This window comes from Podarcis pityusensis (genome assembly GCF_964106645.2).
Source record: "Podarcis pityusensis genome assembly, chromosome: 7".
In the NCBI taxonomy this organism is placed as follows: Eukaryota; Metazoa; Chordata; class Lepidosauria; order Squamata; family Lacertidae; genus Podarcis; species Podarcis pityusensis.
The window spans coordinates 62,020,565-62,038,664 of NC_138031.1; the positions used below are offsets into that span (position 1 = coordinate 62,020,565).

Genomic DNA, 18,100 nt, shown 5'->3' on the forward strand with positions numbered 1-18,100 from the left:
TCTAACAGAAAAAATATATCTACTGGCAGCGCTGAGCAAAGCTGAGCATATGGGAGCTCAGCCAAAGTAACAGGGGAGCGCGGGTACAAAAGGCGAGGCAAAACGGCAGTGTGTGTGTGGGTGCCACTGACTCTGCCCAAGCTTAGGCTTCCTGGATGCAATGATACCTTTTAATTCTAAAGGATACCCCGAATCTGGTAACAAAACACCGCACCCGAGCATCAGGGCCGTCTCTGGTTGCAGAATCGTCGGCGATGGAAACATGCCCTTGTGATGCATCCATTGCATTGGAGAGATACGCGTTTGGTCCTGACTCGGGAGGGACAGAGGGAGCACGAAACTAAGGAATGGGGGTTCCAGATTCGACGGGGAGCCATAGGCGCGTGGGCAAACTTTGCCTTGGCCCCCTTTGCCCTGAGAATCGCACTCCCCTCTCCTCGCAACCGGCCCCTCCCCAGCCTCGGTTTCCCCACCGGCGCCTGTTCCTAAGCGCTATGTGACAACCGCCTCCCCCCCCCCGTCCCCATTCCTTTCACACACATCGGGCTGCGTGAGCGGAGAGCTGATATTGCTGAGAGGCACCTTTCTCTCTTCCCCACCTCCCACCCCTTTCGCTTTCTTTCTCCTTCTTCGCCAGCGTCTCTCTCTCTCTCTCTCTCTCTCTCTCTCTCTCTCTCTCTTTCTTTCTCTCTCTCTGTCTCTTTCGCCCTTTCCTTTCGGACTTGCCTATATTTGGCGCGCCCGGAAACCGCCCGCCGGGGCTGCATCTCTCTCCCTCTCTCTCTTTCTCTTTCCCGCCCTCCCCCTCCTGCGCGGCTTTTGTGAGTGACACCAGCTCACATCGAGGAGGAGGAGGAGGAGGGGAAGGCAGGAAGAAAGAGCGCGCAGGGGGGCCGGCAGGAGCGCGAGTGAGCCGCCACGGATTTTCCTCCGCGCGCAAAGAGAGAGGAGAACGAGAGGCTCATCCGAACAGGTAATTCCAGAGCAGCTGGCAAGGGGCGGGGAGGGGCGAAGCGAGCCAGGCGTCTGTTGGGAGGCGGGTTGCCCCCCTCTCCGTCGCAGGCAAGGGATGGGCAGGGCAGAGGGGAGGGGAGCGGGGTTTTGGGGGGGAGGGAGGCGTGCAGGAGATGCGGGGAAGGGGCTGGCTGGGCGTGAGAGAGACCCCCGCGGAGAGCGGCCTTGCCTGGTGGCTCTCGCCGCAGCCCCTCTGCTTGGGCGTGGGAGGCCAGAGGGGGCGGGAATCGGGAGCGAGCTACTGAGGGGGATTGATTTGGCGCTCTCTCTCTCGCTCTCTCTCTCTCTCTCTCTCGTGTGTGTGTGTGTGTGTGTGTGTGGAAGGGCTAATCTGGGTCACCGTCTCTCTCCCTCGTTTCCCTCCTCCCCCGCCCATGGGGAGCCGTGGCCTGCAGCTTCGAGGGGCCCGGTCGACTCTAAGGGACCAACCTGGAGGTTTTGTCCCCCCCTCCAGGATCGCATTTACGTGTGGGTGTGACTAGCGGCCGGCTCTTTATTCAGGGCAAAACGCCACAGCTCTTAACTGTGTTGGCAATGGGCACCTGGCATGCCTCCCGGAGGGGGGGGGGGAGGAGGATTGTTTCCCCATCGTGGGCTTTGACCTGCGCTGGTTCTGCAGCTCTGGCCTTAGGGACGTGCCTTGTTTCTTGCGCGCTGCTGTGATTTTGTTTCTATAGCCACCCACAGCAGAGGGGAGAGAAAACGCGTGGGCTTCTGTTGGCCTTTGAGTCGTTGGGCTTCGCCTTTTGGACACCCGGGGTTGGTGCAGGGTGGCAACTGGCAGCGGACTTGCTAGGTTTGTGACCGGTGCGTGCCTGCCTGCGTGTCTTATTTCACGCCTTTTAAGGCAACCACCTGGCTGTTTGCAGTGCTTAGGTTTCTGTTAAGGGATGCTCGTAATGGTTCACTTCGCCTAATTCTGTTTAGGGAACAACACTGGACTCTCAATAAGCTGTGAATCATCTAGGGCACAGGGTGGCAATGGGGCACTTGTGGGCGTGGCAGATTCCCCGCAAAGTGTCAGCTTTCACTTCTCCCCTGCTGAAAGAAAACCTCTTTTAATCACTGGATGGCTGCCCCCCCCCCAACCCTAGCCACAGTGTGGGTGATGATTTGGGGAAGGTTTACAGCTGGGTGTTTTAAGGAAAATATATATGATTTTCTGTGGAGTGTCTAGAATAATCCCAAGAGTGCAAATATAGATAATTTTTTTAATGTAATTTTATGAGCTGCAGGGATTGTTTGCAGGAATAGGATAGTGAGTCAGGTTCATTTGTTAGCAGATTAGATTCAGTTTTGGAGAAAGGATTTCTGTAGTGACTTCTATTAACATGACAGTATATTACAGGAAAGCCTTTGTTAGAGGAAAAACAAAACACAGTTATAAATAAAGCTTTGTTTAAGTCACCACAAGAAATAGCAGGAGTGCTAGGTGATGTGATTCATTTTTCTATTAAATTACAAGAATTTATTTATTGTACCTGCATCCATTTTTCTCTCCCTAATATAAAGCCAATCATCCACATTGTGGAAAACATTGGATTAATTCAGCTCCTTATAAAACTGCTTAATATCACATATAACCACATGGACTTCGCTTGCAAACACGTTTTTTAATCAATAAAGGGAAACTAAATTAAATTGTACTTTTAAATATTTGCTTCAGAACTTTAAAGTAAAGATTTAATAGACTAGGGTAGTATATACTTTTGAAATGTATGTAAGTATTTTCCCTATAGAAGTAAACAAAATAAAGTTAGTTCCAATGTCCATAGAATGGTCATCAGAGGACTTGTGGTTCATTCACTCCTTCCTTGAGTGCTTCTCTAAAGGATGTGTTGTCAATGCTGGCACATGAATAAAAGATGTTCTCTTAATTAAATAAAAATGAAAAGGGGCTGTGCATTATTCACTACTGCACTAAGGCTAATGCATCACTGGCCTTGGGTGTCTAGCGTGGACCGTGGTTCTAGCAGCAGTGAAAGGATATACCTAAGGGACAACACCATTCCATATACATTATATATGGCCAATTGGAGTAGTCTTAGTTGTTTGCTGGTTCAAATCAAGCTTTTGTAATAGAGCATAACGGAAGATTCAAAGCCCTGAAGGTGTGGTGCCATTTGGAAAATGTGAATGATAGGAGCGGATTAGTTAATATAAGAACATAATAATAGGCCAGCTGCATCAGACCAAAGACATTATTATTATTATTATTATTATTATTTTATTTATACCATGCCCATCTGGTTGAGTTTCCTTGGCCACTCTGGGCGGCTTACAGCATATCTAATCCTGTTCTCACAGTGGCTAGCCAAGTGCCTCTGAGAAGCCCTCAAGGAGGTCCTGAGCTCAAAAGTACTTCTGTCATGATCCCCAGCAACTGAGGTGCATGCCCTTGACACTTGACCATTGCCATCATGACTAGTAGCCATTGACAGCCTTGGCCTCTGTGATTTTGTCTTAATTCCCTTTTAAAGCTTTCCAGGCTTTTCTATCACTACATCTTGTGGTAGCAACTTCCACAGCTCACCTGTGCACTGAGTGAGGAATCGCTTCCTTTTACCTGTCCAGAATTCCCCAGCACTTACCTTCATTGAATGACCCTGCGTTCTAGTATAATGAAGGAGAGGGAAGGAAATGGTCTGTTTTTACATACGGTGGATAATTTTCTGTACTTCTGTCGTGTTCCCCCTTTCTCATCTTTTCTTTCCTAAACTACAAAGTCTCAAGGTTTGTAACCTTAGCTCATAGGGGAGTTGCATCACTCTGGCGGCCTTTTTCTTCACCTTCTCCATCTGCAACAGCCTTTCTGAAGTGCAATGACCAGAACCGCGCACAGTATTCTGAGTTTAGATGCACCATAGATTGGTGCAAATGCATCATTAGTTTGGAATGGATAAGAAGCTGAAGTGGGGAAGCCTTGACATGATGGCAGAATTGACAAACACAGGTTACTTCCAGACAATGAGCATTTGCTGTAGTTCGTCCGTGGGAAGGTTAGATGACCATAGGTCAAAGCAAGTGTTATCTTACACTTTCCAAGGCATTTCACCCATGCATTCCTTTTCTCAAAAAGCCTGAGGGAAATGGGTTATGTAAAACCTCCCAATCAACTAAAATAATAATAATAATAATAATAATACTTTTATTATTTATATCCCACCCATCTGGCTGTGTTTCCCCAGCCACTCTGGGCGGCTCCCAGCAGAACACAAAAATCAGAATAAAACTACAAATATTAAAAACTTCCCTAAACAGGGCTGCCTTCAGATGTCTTCTAAAAGTCAGATAGTTGTTTATTTCCTTGACATCAGATGGGAGGGCGTTCTACAGGGCGGGTGCTACTACTGAGAAGGCCCTCTGTCTGGTTCCCTGTAACCTCACTTCTCACAGTGAGGGAAGCGCCAGAAGGCCCTCGGCGCTGGACCTCAGTGTCCAGACAGAACAATGAGGGTGGAGATGCTCCTTCAGGTATACAGGACTGAGGTCATTTAGGGCTTTAAAGGTCAGCACCAACACTTGGAATTGTGCTTGGAAACATACTAGGAGCCAGTATAGGTCTTTAAGAACCAGTGTAATATAGTCTTGGTGATTGAATCCCTCCTGAAAATACTGGCAGTCTGCAAGTGCCCACTATGGCTTCCTTTGCTGCTCTTTGGAATATTCTTCATACTTTTGCAATAGACTCTTGGAACATAGGATGCTTTGGTTCTCTTCCTGAATGTACAGCTGACTCAGTTCAAGGCCATTGGCAACTTGCTTATCGTTTATTTCCTTATGTATACAATTAATTATACTGAGGTAATTATTTTGAGTGCCTCTTCTATTGACACACAGTTTAATTGAGATCTGACTACTTTCCCCCCAACCTGATTTGTCACTATTGTTTACTTCATGCTGAGCAAAATGTAGCCATCCCACTTTCCTTGTAAATAGTAGTGAGTGTGGAGGTTGCTGGATTTGAACAGGATGTTTTAGTCTGTTTCTCTTCAAGGAGAAAGATGCAGTTACCATGAAATGTACTCTGCCTCTTTACACTAGTTGTTCTGGGATTCTGGAATAACTTGTTGGATTGTCCAGCAATATCGAATGAACTGTGAAATCTACAGGACTAGGGACAAGTAATTGTGGTAGTCCTAGAAGTAATGTAAGATGTATATGTAGAAGATAAATATCATTATTTGGTGGCAAATTGTGTACCGTATATATAGGAGAGGTGTCTCAATGCTTGTAAGAAGCAGTTTTAAGCTGGAACAGGTGTTCTGCTGATGTTTTTAGACAAAAGATCATTAGCCAGTTTTTCCATATAGGATGACAAATAATTATAATAATTAATCATTGCTGGAATACTATTCAAAATCTTTTTAAAAATTCTTAATTGTCTTCAATTCAATTAGATTTTCAAATGGACATTAGATTTACCAGTCCTTCTTCTTTGATCTGGTCACTTAAGTTTAGTATCCATGGTATAACATATACATGTATATGTTCCCATTATTAGAGTTCAGCAGGGCAATTTGCTTGCTTCCAGTAATTGGACTAGTGGCATGTAATTAAATGGATTACAAGCCTTTCAGAATGCTTAATTACAAGAAAAGGTTTGAGCTTAATGCATGGGAGGGAAAGGGTACTCTAAATTCTGCATGACCATTGGTGGGGAAGATACTTAAAATGTTACACTTCGTTGGTTGCAAAGAGAAAATAAAGCAGCATTATACATCAGGTGCATGGACTAGCAAAGTTGGTTGCCTTGGAAACTTTAAGTCAATCATTCTAACAGAGACTGACAATCTGGTTGCTACAGTACGAGAAGTTATTATTCCTAAGTGTAAAAAAGCAAGCACTTCCATATGAATGCATTTACAAGGGATTGCTGTTCAAAAACAGAAGTGCCCATCACCTGTGGCAAACCACGTGGTTTGCAGTGTGTGGGCGCGCTCATGCATGCATGGGTGGATGGAGATTTCCATTTAGTGGCTGTTCATTCACAAAGACTAATGGGACTAGCAAGAAAATTAAAACAACTCCTGTCACTCTAAAACAGCGATGACAGGGTTGGTTACCTTTAACAGACCTGGACTTCCTGTTTCCCTGCTATTGTTGCTGATGGGGCATCCCTTGGAAGCACTGTTTCAGCGAGTCAGTACTGTAGAAAAATTGTGCACTCTTGAAAATAAGAGAGTTGGAAAAGAGTTTTTAAAAATACAATTGATTTGAATTTAATTTGATTCCTAAGATAACTATGCACTATGGGCCACAGTGCCTCAACTCTCCCATTTCTGGTTTAAAGATTAATCCAGCACCATGAACAAAAAGGAGAAAAAATATGGGAGCATCCTTCCTAAACAGAGATGGAAGAGTAACCATAGCCAGCATGCAGCCAGGTCAGGGGCAGAAGTGCTGCTCCATTTTCTGAGCAGAAGACCCTCTGGTGGGATGGCATGTATTCCACTGGGGGTCCTTGGTACACTCATGGAAAACACTCTGGGCATAAATATCCTGGTGAAGGTGTTCTGCCAGTGGCAGATCCTAAAATGTGTCATTTGGGGTGTGTGCACGTTGTGGGAGTCCATGGATCCAGAGGATGCTGAGACTCTTCCTTCCCCCTACCCACACAACCCTTGAAACTACATCAGCCCTAGAAATGGCATAACTCATTTTCTTCCATTGCAGTTAATGGGTGGAGGGGTGGAAAGGAGTAAAGAAGAAGCAACTACCTTCCTCCCTGACTGCAGTTACTTGGCCAGGTTTTGGACGTGGCGGTTGTTCTGCTATGGGTTCTCCCCACATACACTCTCACAATAGCATTTCCCTGTTAATGTGTTTAGGGTGGCAGCCTTAGGGCTTAATTCTTGCTGTGCCACTTCTTCAGCTGAAAAGACTTAAGGGCTGTATCCAACTAACCCATTGCACTAGTGGAAGCCTGTACAAGGATTCCTACTATTGCAATGGGACCCCCCCCCCCCACTCCCCAAACCTGCTCTGGAGGAGGGAGGGGGGAATGTTAGGTAAGCAGAACTGATTGCACTGGACTGATGGAACAATATACTTAGTGCTATGATGACATCTCAGTATGATTGTCTTATTTTGTAAAAAAAAAATTGTTTTAAGTAAGAGTTCTAGTATTGCATATTTGACGATGCTTAGAGACTTACATGTCTAGGTGGGATGCTTCACTTAGTAGGCTAAAGTGTTCACCACCTTACATTAAAAATGTGAAATGCGTGAAACTTGTGAAATAAGTTACAGAGGTTATAGTACTTGGTCAAGGCGGGATATTTGACTTGTTTCTATGTTATATAAGAGAAATCAAATGTTAACTGTTGAAATCCTTTTTTAAAAAAAGCAACAACAGCCAAATATATTTGTAACATGATATAAAAAAAACACAGAAGCCTTGATGATAGTACCTGTTAACTGTATGAAGGAGATACAGTTCTCTGAAATTCACACATGAAATGAAACAACTAATATAATTTGTGTCTTTGTTTAGCTTTTCCAGGATGGCAGAAATGGCTTTGATTGAGAGGTTGGAGAATGCTGTGGTTAGGCTTGAATCTCTGCTATCAGATTCACACAGGCTTGCGGGGATGGAATGTGGAACTGTCAATGGCGTCAATGGAGGTATGGTTCCGTCTTTCAAGAAGCCGTATTCATAATTTCGAATGTTAGGAACTGAACTACTAAATGCCATGTGCTGGTAGCATTTGTTCTAAAAGAAGCTGGATGATTCCCAGCCGCCCCCACCCAGCTCTTAAATTAGCAGTAAGGGATATTTTGTGGGCTCAGACAGAAAATGGCCGATGTCAGCTTTAATTATAATTATAATTTAATGGACCACGGAAAAGATTTTTCTATTAAATGTGTTGTCGATGGATTGAATTTAGCAGTGTCCCTTGTACTAACGGAAGGCTCTTTGAGTTAGCAGAGACATCCATCAGTGGAATAGAAAGGCAGGCAATTTTTGATGATAGCCTCTCCTCCAGTGGTCTCCAGGCAGCTCCAAAATCATCTTCAGGGGGGAACCCATTGGATCACCATGGGGACTGTAGGACGGGAGAGGGAATTGTGAAAACTGGCCTCCCCAGTCCATTGACAGAAGTCTCCACTAGATCAAAGAGTGTTCTGTCAGCATGAGGTACACCATTCGATACAACCCAGTGTTTCAAGTGTCTATTGATCTTTCAGTGTTACTGTTTCGATTGTTGTTTTTTTTATAATGAATAACTGCTGAATCGGATAGAAATTAGCAGAAGAGATACTGGTTCTGTTTTCTAACTTCCTGAGATTTGTTCTGTACAGTGTGTTCTGTATGTGTTTAATGTTGCATACAAATGTAAGCCTCATTATTATTTACTTTTATTTGTTTTGCTTATTCTGACTTATCACAGCAATACATTGGTTCAAAAGTTATTATAACTATTTCCACATGCATTGATATGATGCTGTAAGCCATATTTTAGTGCAATTTTCGCAGCATTCATTCATTTGCCTTATCATAACAGTTTGTGAATGCACAGATGAATGTATCAAAATGTCTTTGTTCAGTTCTTAAAGGGGAGATGCAAGAAATAACCTGGAAGTAACCCTGGGCTTAGAGCCAGGCCTGAGAGCTTTTAGCATTTCCTAACACACCTCCTGCTCTGACTGTTACCCATGCAGCTCCCCTGAAATTGCACAAGTCACAGTCTCACTGCTGCAATCCAGCACTCCTACCTCTCAAAGCCAAACTAGATATATTAGCATATGTTTATTTAACACACAGCCTTTAAATAATGCACTGGCATCATTACATGCACATAGCTGGAGGGGTTGATCATTACTAGAATCACAGCAGGCATGGAGTGGTAGAATTTAACCTTTTCCTTCCCTGTTCCCATCCTGAGGCAAATCTCTTATGAAGCCAGAATTTGGTGGGTAGGGGATTCTCCACTGGAACTGTGCTGTTTTTAACCCACCAGTACCACAAACTTGTGGAGGTTTGGGTATCTTCATATTCTACCAGGCATCTCTAAATGTCAAGGATCTGGCTTACCAATCTTTCCCCAAAATGTATTAAAATTCTACCTTAGTCCAAGTATGTAAATTCAATAATAATAATAATAATAATAATAATAATAATAATAATAAATTAGCTGTACAAAAGTACATTTCTTCTTCAGTCACTCTACCCAAAAAAGGAAGAAGAGATGGAAATGAAATTATAACAAAAATAAGGAGATGACTGGGAAACTGGAACCAGTGAAGAACAGAATGCAAACAAGAAGAGGCATGAAAAGTCAAAGAGGAAAAGGAGTTCTTCTCAGCAAGTAAAAGGAAAAACAGAAGAAAAGAAAACATAAGTCTACACAGTATAGTGACTGTAGTAATTTAGAGAAATTTCTTCACAAGAAGCATTGAGATGGGAGTTTAGAGATAATCCTGGGAAAAGGGGGTGAGGGGGTAGAGCCTGACCAGCTGAAGAACTTTCAGTGGAAAACTTGTTGTAACTGATAATTAATAAAACCACCTGGTTAACCCCTTTCTCAAGATATTGAGCCTAAGCTTATTACATGTAGTGCATTCAGGCATCCAACATGCTGGACTTGTGCCAAAGACACTCAACTGTGCTGAAGTAGAAGTAGGAATTAATGACAGAAAAATGTCAAAGAAGCAAAAGAACAAAGAGGAGAAGAAAAAGTGACAGAATCTGTTAAGAGGAGAAAGCAAAGAGGAGGAAAGAGAATGCAATCAGCAGCGAGAAAGAAGGTCAAGAAGGAGAAATGTTTATGACATTTTTGGAACTGCTCAGTATCCTTGTTTTCTGTGACCTTGCCTCATATAAGTGTGGTCATTTTTCACAAACCGGCATACAACTCCAACCACCAAATTATCCTCTTTGGTTTACCTCATTCTGTTTCCCAAAGATTTGATGAAATACAGCATCTTCCCTCTCTTACTTGAGTTAAAACTGGGTTTAATTACAGAACCACAGAGTGGTTTATTAGAATCTAAAACATGCTGTCATAAATCAAGAAGTTAATCCTGAAAGTGGGAAGCAGAGTTGGTAGCTACCATTTGAACTCACCGTGAAGCCTTGCACTTGATTTAAAAGAAAGAAACAAAACACACACAAAATGGAAATTGTTTTGTTCAACATGAAATACCTATAGAGGAGGAGGATGCAAGGAAAGGCTATGCGAGAACATGCATTTGTCAGATGGATGGAAGCCCAGAAATTCTTTAAGCTTAAAGGTGGGAGAGAGAAAAGAATGATACAAAACAGACAGCCTATTCACAGGTAATATTGAGAGTCTGCAAGTGAAAATAATGGGAAGTCATTGGTTATTATCATTTGTGTTTTTATATTGTAAGCCACCCTGTGATCGTCAGATGAAAATAATAATAATAATAATTGGCATCCTATTTTCTTTTAAAATGTGTTGGGGGTTGTTGGGTTGTTGTTGTTTTTATTTTGATTGTGCATTTTGCGGTTTTATATTCTGATTTTATTCTGTGAACCGCCCTATGACCTGCAGATATAGGGTGTTATATAAATTTAAACAAACAAACAAATAAACATTTTACCCTCTCAAAATACTTTCTGTTTTACACTGGATCACACATGTTAGCATTCAAATACAGTTCACTCAAGACAGTACTCATGGGTATTAATCTAAGACTCCATTATGAGAAAAGCCCAGAAGGACACCTGCCTAATTGTTTGTTTGTTTAGTACTTTTGTACCCTGCTCTTCACAGCCAAAGAGACTCCCACAGTGGCTTACATACAGTCAGTTAAAACAAGACAGGCCCTGCCTACAGACTTACTATCTAAAAAATAGTAATCCAGGACGCCCCATCATTTCAGGTATTGGCACTATTACAGTGGGTGTCTCCGGTTATATGGACTCTGTTCTGAAACCATATGCCATCAGTGCTCCCAGCTATGTACGTGACACCACAGATTTTCTGAGGAAAATACAATCTTTAAATAATCTTCCCAACAATACTATACTAGCTACTATGGATGTGGAATCTCTGTATACCAACATCCCACACAACGATGGTTTACAAGCTATAAGGAACACCATTCCAGATAAAACCACAGCGGACCTTGCCACCAAACTCTGCCAATTTGTCCTTACCCACAACAACTTCAAATTCGGTGATGACCTGTTCCTTCAGATCAGCGGCACAGCAATGGGCACCCGCATGGCCCCACAGTATGCCAACATCTTCATGGCAGATTTAGAACAACGTTTCCTAAACTCCTACCCACTCAAACCTCTCTTGTACCTACGATACATTGATGATATTTTTATCATCTGGACACATGGTCAACAGACCCTGGACACCTTTCACCAGAAATTTAATGATTTTCACCCCACAATCAACCTTACAATGAATCAATCTATGCAAGAAATACATTTTTTGGACACTACTATAAAAATACAGGATGGGCGCATAGACACCACCTTATACCGTAAACCAACTGACCGACAAACATATCTACATGCCTCTAGCTACCATCCCAAACATACCAAACAGTCCATTGTATATAGCCAGGCACTACGCTACAGCCGCATCTGTTCCAATTCTACAGACAGAGACTCTCACCTAAGAGATCTACAGCAAACCTTTTCAGAACTAAAATACCCAGCAGATGAAGTTAGACAACAGATCAACAGAGCCAGACTTATACCCAGAGAGAACTTGCTGCAAGACAGACCCAAAAAAGAAAATAACAGAACACCTCTAGTCATCACATACAGCTCCCAAGTTAAAACAGTACAACGCATCATCAGAGATCTACAACCTCTCCTGGACAATGACAGTTCTCTTTCTCAAGCTCTGGGAGGAAGACCTTTCATTGCCTACAGACAGCCACCCAATCTTAAACAACTCCTAACCCACAATAATACTACAACCAGACTTAACACGGACACTGGCACCAGAGCCTGCAATAAACCCAGATGCCAACTTTGCTGCCACATACACCCGGACAACACCATTACCGGCCCCAACAACATCACACATACCATCTCGGGACTATTCAATTGCTCATCATCTAACATTGTGTATGGCATCAAATGCCAACAGTGTCCTTCAGCTCTCTATATTGGACAAACAGGCCAAACCTTACGCCAAAGAATAAATGGACATAAATCTGACATCAAGAATCACAAAACAGAGAAACCAGTAGGAGAACACTTCAATCTCCCAGGACACTCTATACAAGATCTCAAAGTAACTGTTTTACTACAAAGGAATTTCAGAAATAGACTGGAAAGAGAAGCTGCTGAACTGCAACTCATTACCAAACTTAAAACCATGGAGAAACCTGGTTTGAACAAAGACATTGGATTCTTATCCCATTATACATGACTAAGCCATTTCTCACCTTCTCACCCCTTGCCTTTTCCTGTAAGACCTATTACAGTCGTTAAGAGTCGTCAGCAGGCTCATCTCAGCTATCTGCCAATCTCCAATTCCCACCCCCTTCTGAGTAATACCCCTCCCCACCTTCTCACTATATAGAAGGATCTGGCAACTTCTGTTTCAGTGTATCTGAAGAAGTGTGCTTGCACACGAAAGCTCATACCAAGAACTAACTTAGTTGGTCTTAAAGGTGCTACTGGAAGGATTTTTTTATTTTATCTAAAAAATGACACACAATGGAAAGGGGCCATGGGGGGGGGGAGGAATAAAGCAAACTCAGGGTGCCGGTTCTTAAATAGTAGCTCTTATAATGATCAGCTGACATAGAAACAGTTCAGGGGCAAAAGGCCCAAGTAGTTGATCTTTCCTAATGTGCATCTGTATTGGAATTGTTTTAAATACGTTTTTATTTTATTTTTCTTGCTTTCTGTTCTCCACCCTAAGCTCCTTTGGGAGGAAGGGCAGGAAATAAAGTTAATACATAAATAAATTTGATAAAGTGAATGACTAAATAAATAAATGCCACAGGCCAGCACTCAAATCACATTCTGCTGTTTCGGTTTCTGATGTAGAAATGCTTCTATGAAACATCTTCCAGTCGTGTTGCATTTTAATCTTAGATGTAAAAGCATTCAAAATGTATGAACCTTCTTAGCCAGATCTAGTGAAGTTCTGTTCTCCTGCAGATGTAGCACCCTATGTCGAAGCCTTTGATAGGATCATAAAGGGGAGTGTAGCTGAGTTTCTAAGAAATAGCAAGATCCTTGATGGTGATGTGAAGACACATGTAAGTATTTCTCTTTTTACCATCTGATTGTATACGGCAACTGTGATTTTCTAAAAATAAATAAAAAATAAATACAGGTCTGGCTCCATAAGCAAATTGTAGTGTTTATTGTTTATACATTTATTCCTATGGCAATGGCTGAGCCCAAAATCTTACTATTTCTCTCACACTGCTAATAGCTGTCAGAAACATAGGGCTGTAGCCAATGCTAGTAGATCTACTGAAGCATAACTAACTTAGGCACATTAATTTAAATGAGTCTAGTCTTCCGTAGTTTGATGCAACCCTTATTCTTATCATTGAACATACATTTAGAACCAAAAGGTTGTTTGGACTTAAGATCTTCTTTTTTAAAAAGTAGCTTGGGATCATTGTTTTGCTAAGTCAGAAGTATAGTCCACATTTGTTTGTTTAAAAAAAAATACTGTAATATAAAAAACACATGAATAAAAGTTCACAATGTAGGAATAAACCATAGGTAAGAATGTAAGGGACCTGGGTGGCGCTGTGATCTAAACCACAGAGCCTAGGGCTTGCCGATCAGAAGGTCGGCAGTTCGAATCCCTGCAACGGCAAGAGCTCCGTTGTTTGGTCTCAGCTCCTGCCCACCTAGCAGTTCGAAAGCACGTCAAAGTGCAAGTAGATAAATAGGTACCGCTCCGGAGGGAAGGTAAACGGCGTTTCCGTGCGCTGCTCTGGTTCGCCAGAAGCGGCTTAGTAATGCTGGCCACATGACCCGGAAGCTGTCTATGGACAAACGGCGGCTCCCTCGGCCTATAGAGCGAGATGAGCAGGCAACCCCAGAGTCGTCCGCGACTGGACCTAACGGTCAGGGGTACCTTTACCTTTTAGGAATGTATTATTATAGAAAATGACAAAAATAGAGAACTTGGCTGAACAATGCATATCACAAAGTTAGAGGTTAGGGTTGAAGTAAGTTGGAGCTGCACTCCTGTTCATTGTTCAGTTCAGCAAGCCATGCTGCTCTGACTCTTACATATCAGAAACTCATGGGGTCGAGGGAAACCAGTAGCTTCAGCACCATGGATAGCACCATGATTGGCAGCTATGGGCTCTTCCTCACTTTGTCTGAGTCCAAGCAGTTTTCTGCTTGTATCGTTCTTTCTAGGCACAGATCTGAGGTGTCTTAAATATTCAGCCTCACACCCAAATGTCAGACATACAGGGAATGATAAAACATTAATAACTTTATTTATAATGACTATATACCACTAAATGTATGTATATACACACACACACACATCTCTAAGAGGTTTACTTAAAATATAAGCAGAAACCATGCTGTACCTTTCACATCTCCTTGATTGTGGGCATTCCCATAGATCATGAGAGTACTGAGGTGTGCTGAATTTGAAATAAGTATAGCATGGGAGAAGGATATGCATTTTTCTAGAATCTCTTAAATATGTAGTGCAGAAGCAGCCAATGTGATGCCCTGCAGATATTGTTAGACTCCGACTTGCAGCAAACATCACAATGGTACCATATTGGCAAACCCTGCTGAGCTTACTGAAAATGGTGCACTGTAGCTCATTTAGCATCCTCGACATTCTTGTTCCATTGCAAGAGAAGAGAAACACGGTTCTCTCTCTCTCTCTCTCTCTCTCACACACACACACACACACACAAACTTACTTGTCTTAAGTCATAGGCAAGTTTGGGGAGGAAATTGGATGCCCTGTGCTCACTAAGTGGGTTGATTCTTTATCATTATTTTTTTGGGGAGAACAGAAATGAGAATCTCAAACATAATGGATCAGATTTGTTTGTCAATAACATAATTGAGGCACATCTGAAATGATAAATAGTCCTCTTGATTTCAGTAACTACAGTAAAGCCTGTGCTCCCATAAAGACTTATTGTTTATTGCCACTCTATCTTATTTCCAGAATATGGCGTAATGTTACTGATGCTTCGTTTTATCTATAAGTAAAGGGCACAATTCAGTCAGTCAATGTTAGTCACTTCTGCCCAGTGGATTGTATATGCTTCATGACATTTCCCATCTCTGTGTGATGAATGGGGAAATAGCCTTGTTACATAGAAGGTTATAAACTACAAGGCAAATCCAAGTCCCACTTGAATTTGTTTTGTGTCCCCCCCCCCCCCCAGTAGATGTGCACTGTCTATGGCAAGGGCACAAAACTAAAGAAAACAAAATTTAAAAAAATGAAAAGGATGACGAAACCGCAGGCCTGTGCAAGGAGGGGTATTTTCTTCCTGGTGTTTGGAATATTTTTTTGTAGGTTTAAATGTAGGTGCAGCAGGGAAGTAATGAACCCTTAATTGTGATTATTTTAATCACAATATTAACAAAACTACCTTAAAGTATGCATAGTGATTCTTGACTGGCAGAAAGATAGAGAGATGTGTCATGGGTCACAAAGTATACTACGGACACTGGCTGGTTGGTTCTTGAGACCCTCTGCCCTTTAAGGGGAACTGCTTTGAAATGGAGTTTTATGAGTCAGTTGTTGAAACAGCAGTGCCATTCCCATTGGAAGAAGGCAGTTGCATCATGTGACCAAACTGAAAACCACGAAGAAAATACTTGAGTATTCTATATAGGTACTCATGCACTGAGGTGTTGGAGGTCTCAGGGAAGGGGTAGAACCTCGGCTGAGGGACACATCATGCTCCTTCCTCGCCTCAGCTGAGCAGCTTAATGAGACATCCCCATTGTTTCTTGAGATGGACAGATGCCAACAGTTCATGCACTGGGGCCCCGAGTGGATTTCAGAGAAATGAAAGGTTGCAATATTTCCTCACCCAACAGGAGTGCTGCCGTTCAGCAATCCAGTTATATCCAGCAACCCAGGATACTATAAGTCGCAAGGGACTTAAGCAGGTCATTCCTTGCCTTTCATGGTTTTTTGCATGCCCCTAGCAACTGATCCTCAACATTCTGTGTCCTTCAAGGTCACAGAGCATGCTGAGTCCTTCCTCATCTGGCTGTTCTTTTTTTGTGGGTTTTGTCTCCTATGGAGGTTCGTATTTGTGCCTACTTCAAGGATCACCAGAACAGCTGCTCCCTCTTGGTTGCTTTTGGCTCGCCCTGTTTTGGCTTTAATCTTGTCAACACTCAGCTACCTGAGTTTGCTGTTAGTGGGAACAATAATAATTTACAGTCATGTTTATTGTACAAAGTGTAGACTTCTGTTTGTGCTTTTCATCAGGAAGACCCGGGTTCAAATTCCCACTCCACCATAAAGCAAGCTAGCATTTCTCAGCCTTGCCTACTTTACTAGAGGGGCTGTGAGAATAAATTAGGGAGGGGAAGAAGCATGTGTGCCACTGTGAGCTCCTTGAAGGAAAGGCAGGATTAAAAGATGATAATAAAATAATGTGTAAGTTAAGAAATAAACAGTTAACTGATATGAAACTTGAAATAGAGATCTTTTCCATTTCAACTCCCCCAGCATGCATTCTGATGCCAGCATCTGTGATGGATCTTACTTCCTCCCACGCTTCTGTAAAGGTTATATTGGAGAAAAAGTTACTACAAAGCAGGCAGTCCCTCAACACACTGGGTAATGTAGGTAGCATTAGATCTGCTCTACACAGGCGGAATAATGAGGTGGTAGGAGCCAGAGATGGTAGGCTGTGCTGCAGCCATTCAGGCAACAGGTGGGGAATGCTATTTGTTAGTGCTCTTGCATGGGGGGGGGGGGGGAATCATCCTCAGTTAAAAGAAATAAAAACAACCTAGCATCCCAGAAAGATTCTAAAGTTTGATCGCTGACCTTTGTTGGTTAGCCACTGACACATTGCCAAAAAAGGAATTAAAACATACAGAATTTGTTTACACTAATGTAAATGCACAGTTGTAAATTTAGAAATAACCAGTGCTTTTTCCAGAAAAAAAGGGGCCAGAACGCACATCCCTCAGAAGACACACCCCAGAGCCCAAAGAGGATATATTTGGGTTGGAGAAGGGGTCTCCTCACCAGCCAGAGGCTTGTTGAGGCTGCTCAAATGAGACAAGAGGAGGCCTCAGCTGAGCAGCTGAACGAGACACCCCCTGCGCCTTTTCGGCTTGTGTGAGCCAGAGCTGGTTTTCCAGAACTCACAGCCAAGATGATCTCTGGCCTCTTCACAGCCTCAGCTTTTGTAGTTGGAGTCAGTCAGGGTCCCACCCTCCCAGGCCAGGCAGGGAAAGGCCTATAGAGCAGGGAGCAGGTCCTTCAGGATTTACAGCCAAGATGGAAACAGCATCCTGGGGCTTAGGGCTTGTGGAGGAAAGAAGCAGCAGAAAAAGTGAGGTTTCTCTCCATACCACACTGACATTCAAGGACCTACAATGTTTCTCTCCCCACCCCCAGTACAAAGAATGGATTTACACATCTCACAGGTAGGGTGTGATCCATTATCAACCCTACACAGATACTATTTATATATGATGAAAAGTCTTTCTCCATGATGACTGAAAACAAGTATATATTTTTTCAGATTATTAGGCTGTTATTGTTATTATTTATTAAATTTATAGTTGCATCTATTATGTGGTTACAGCACATCTCATGTTGACATGTTGACTGGGAGGGAACTTTATTCAGAAACAGTATATCTGTGTTTCCAGAGATACTGTGAATCCACTTGCAATATAAAGCTTCCCTCAGGAAATTGTGAGAACTGCTGCAGATTTAAGGTTGAACTATAATGAATGGCTTGCTATTGTTATAATTTCAATACAAATTTAGCCACTGGAGAATGCAGTTTTTCTTACATTTATTCTAGTATCCTCATTATTGTATAGGCATAGTTGACATTCTGTAAAATAGAAATAGGTTTATGATATCCGGATTTGTTTTTTGTTTTTTTTTAAATGATATTTATTAAGAATTTTAAAATTACA

At 42.5% G+C, this 18,100-nt stretch overlaps 1 protein-coding gene across 2 annotated transcripts in view; it reads left to right on the top strand.

The window, feature by feature from the left end:
* Positions 1-693: 693 nt before the first annotated feature.
* Positions 694-18,100, top strand: part of CAP2 (cyclase associated actin cytoskeleton regulatory protein 2) — a 45,183-nt gene continuing 27,776 nt past the window's right edge. The window contains exons 1-3 of one of the 2 annotated variants that reach the window (XM_081015304.1): positions 694-973; positions 7,511-7,641; positions 13,124-13,224. In XM_081015304.1, coding sequence (XP_080871430.1) covers positions 7,521-7,641; positions 13,124-13,224 — 222 coding nt within the window. In that variant the 5' untranslated portion in view covers positions 694-973; positions 7,511-7,520. Of the gene's footprint in view, positions 974-7,508; positions 7,642-13,123; positions 13,225-18,100 lie in introns of those variants that run through there. The other variant, XM_081015303.1, reaches the window with a different exon arrangement.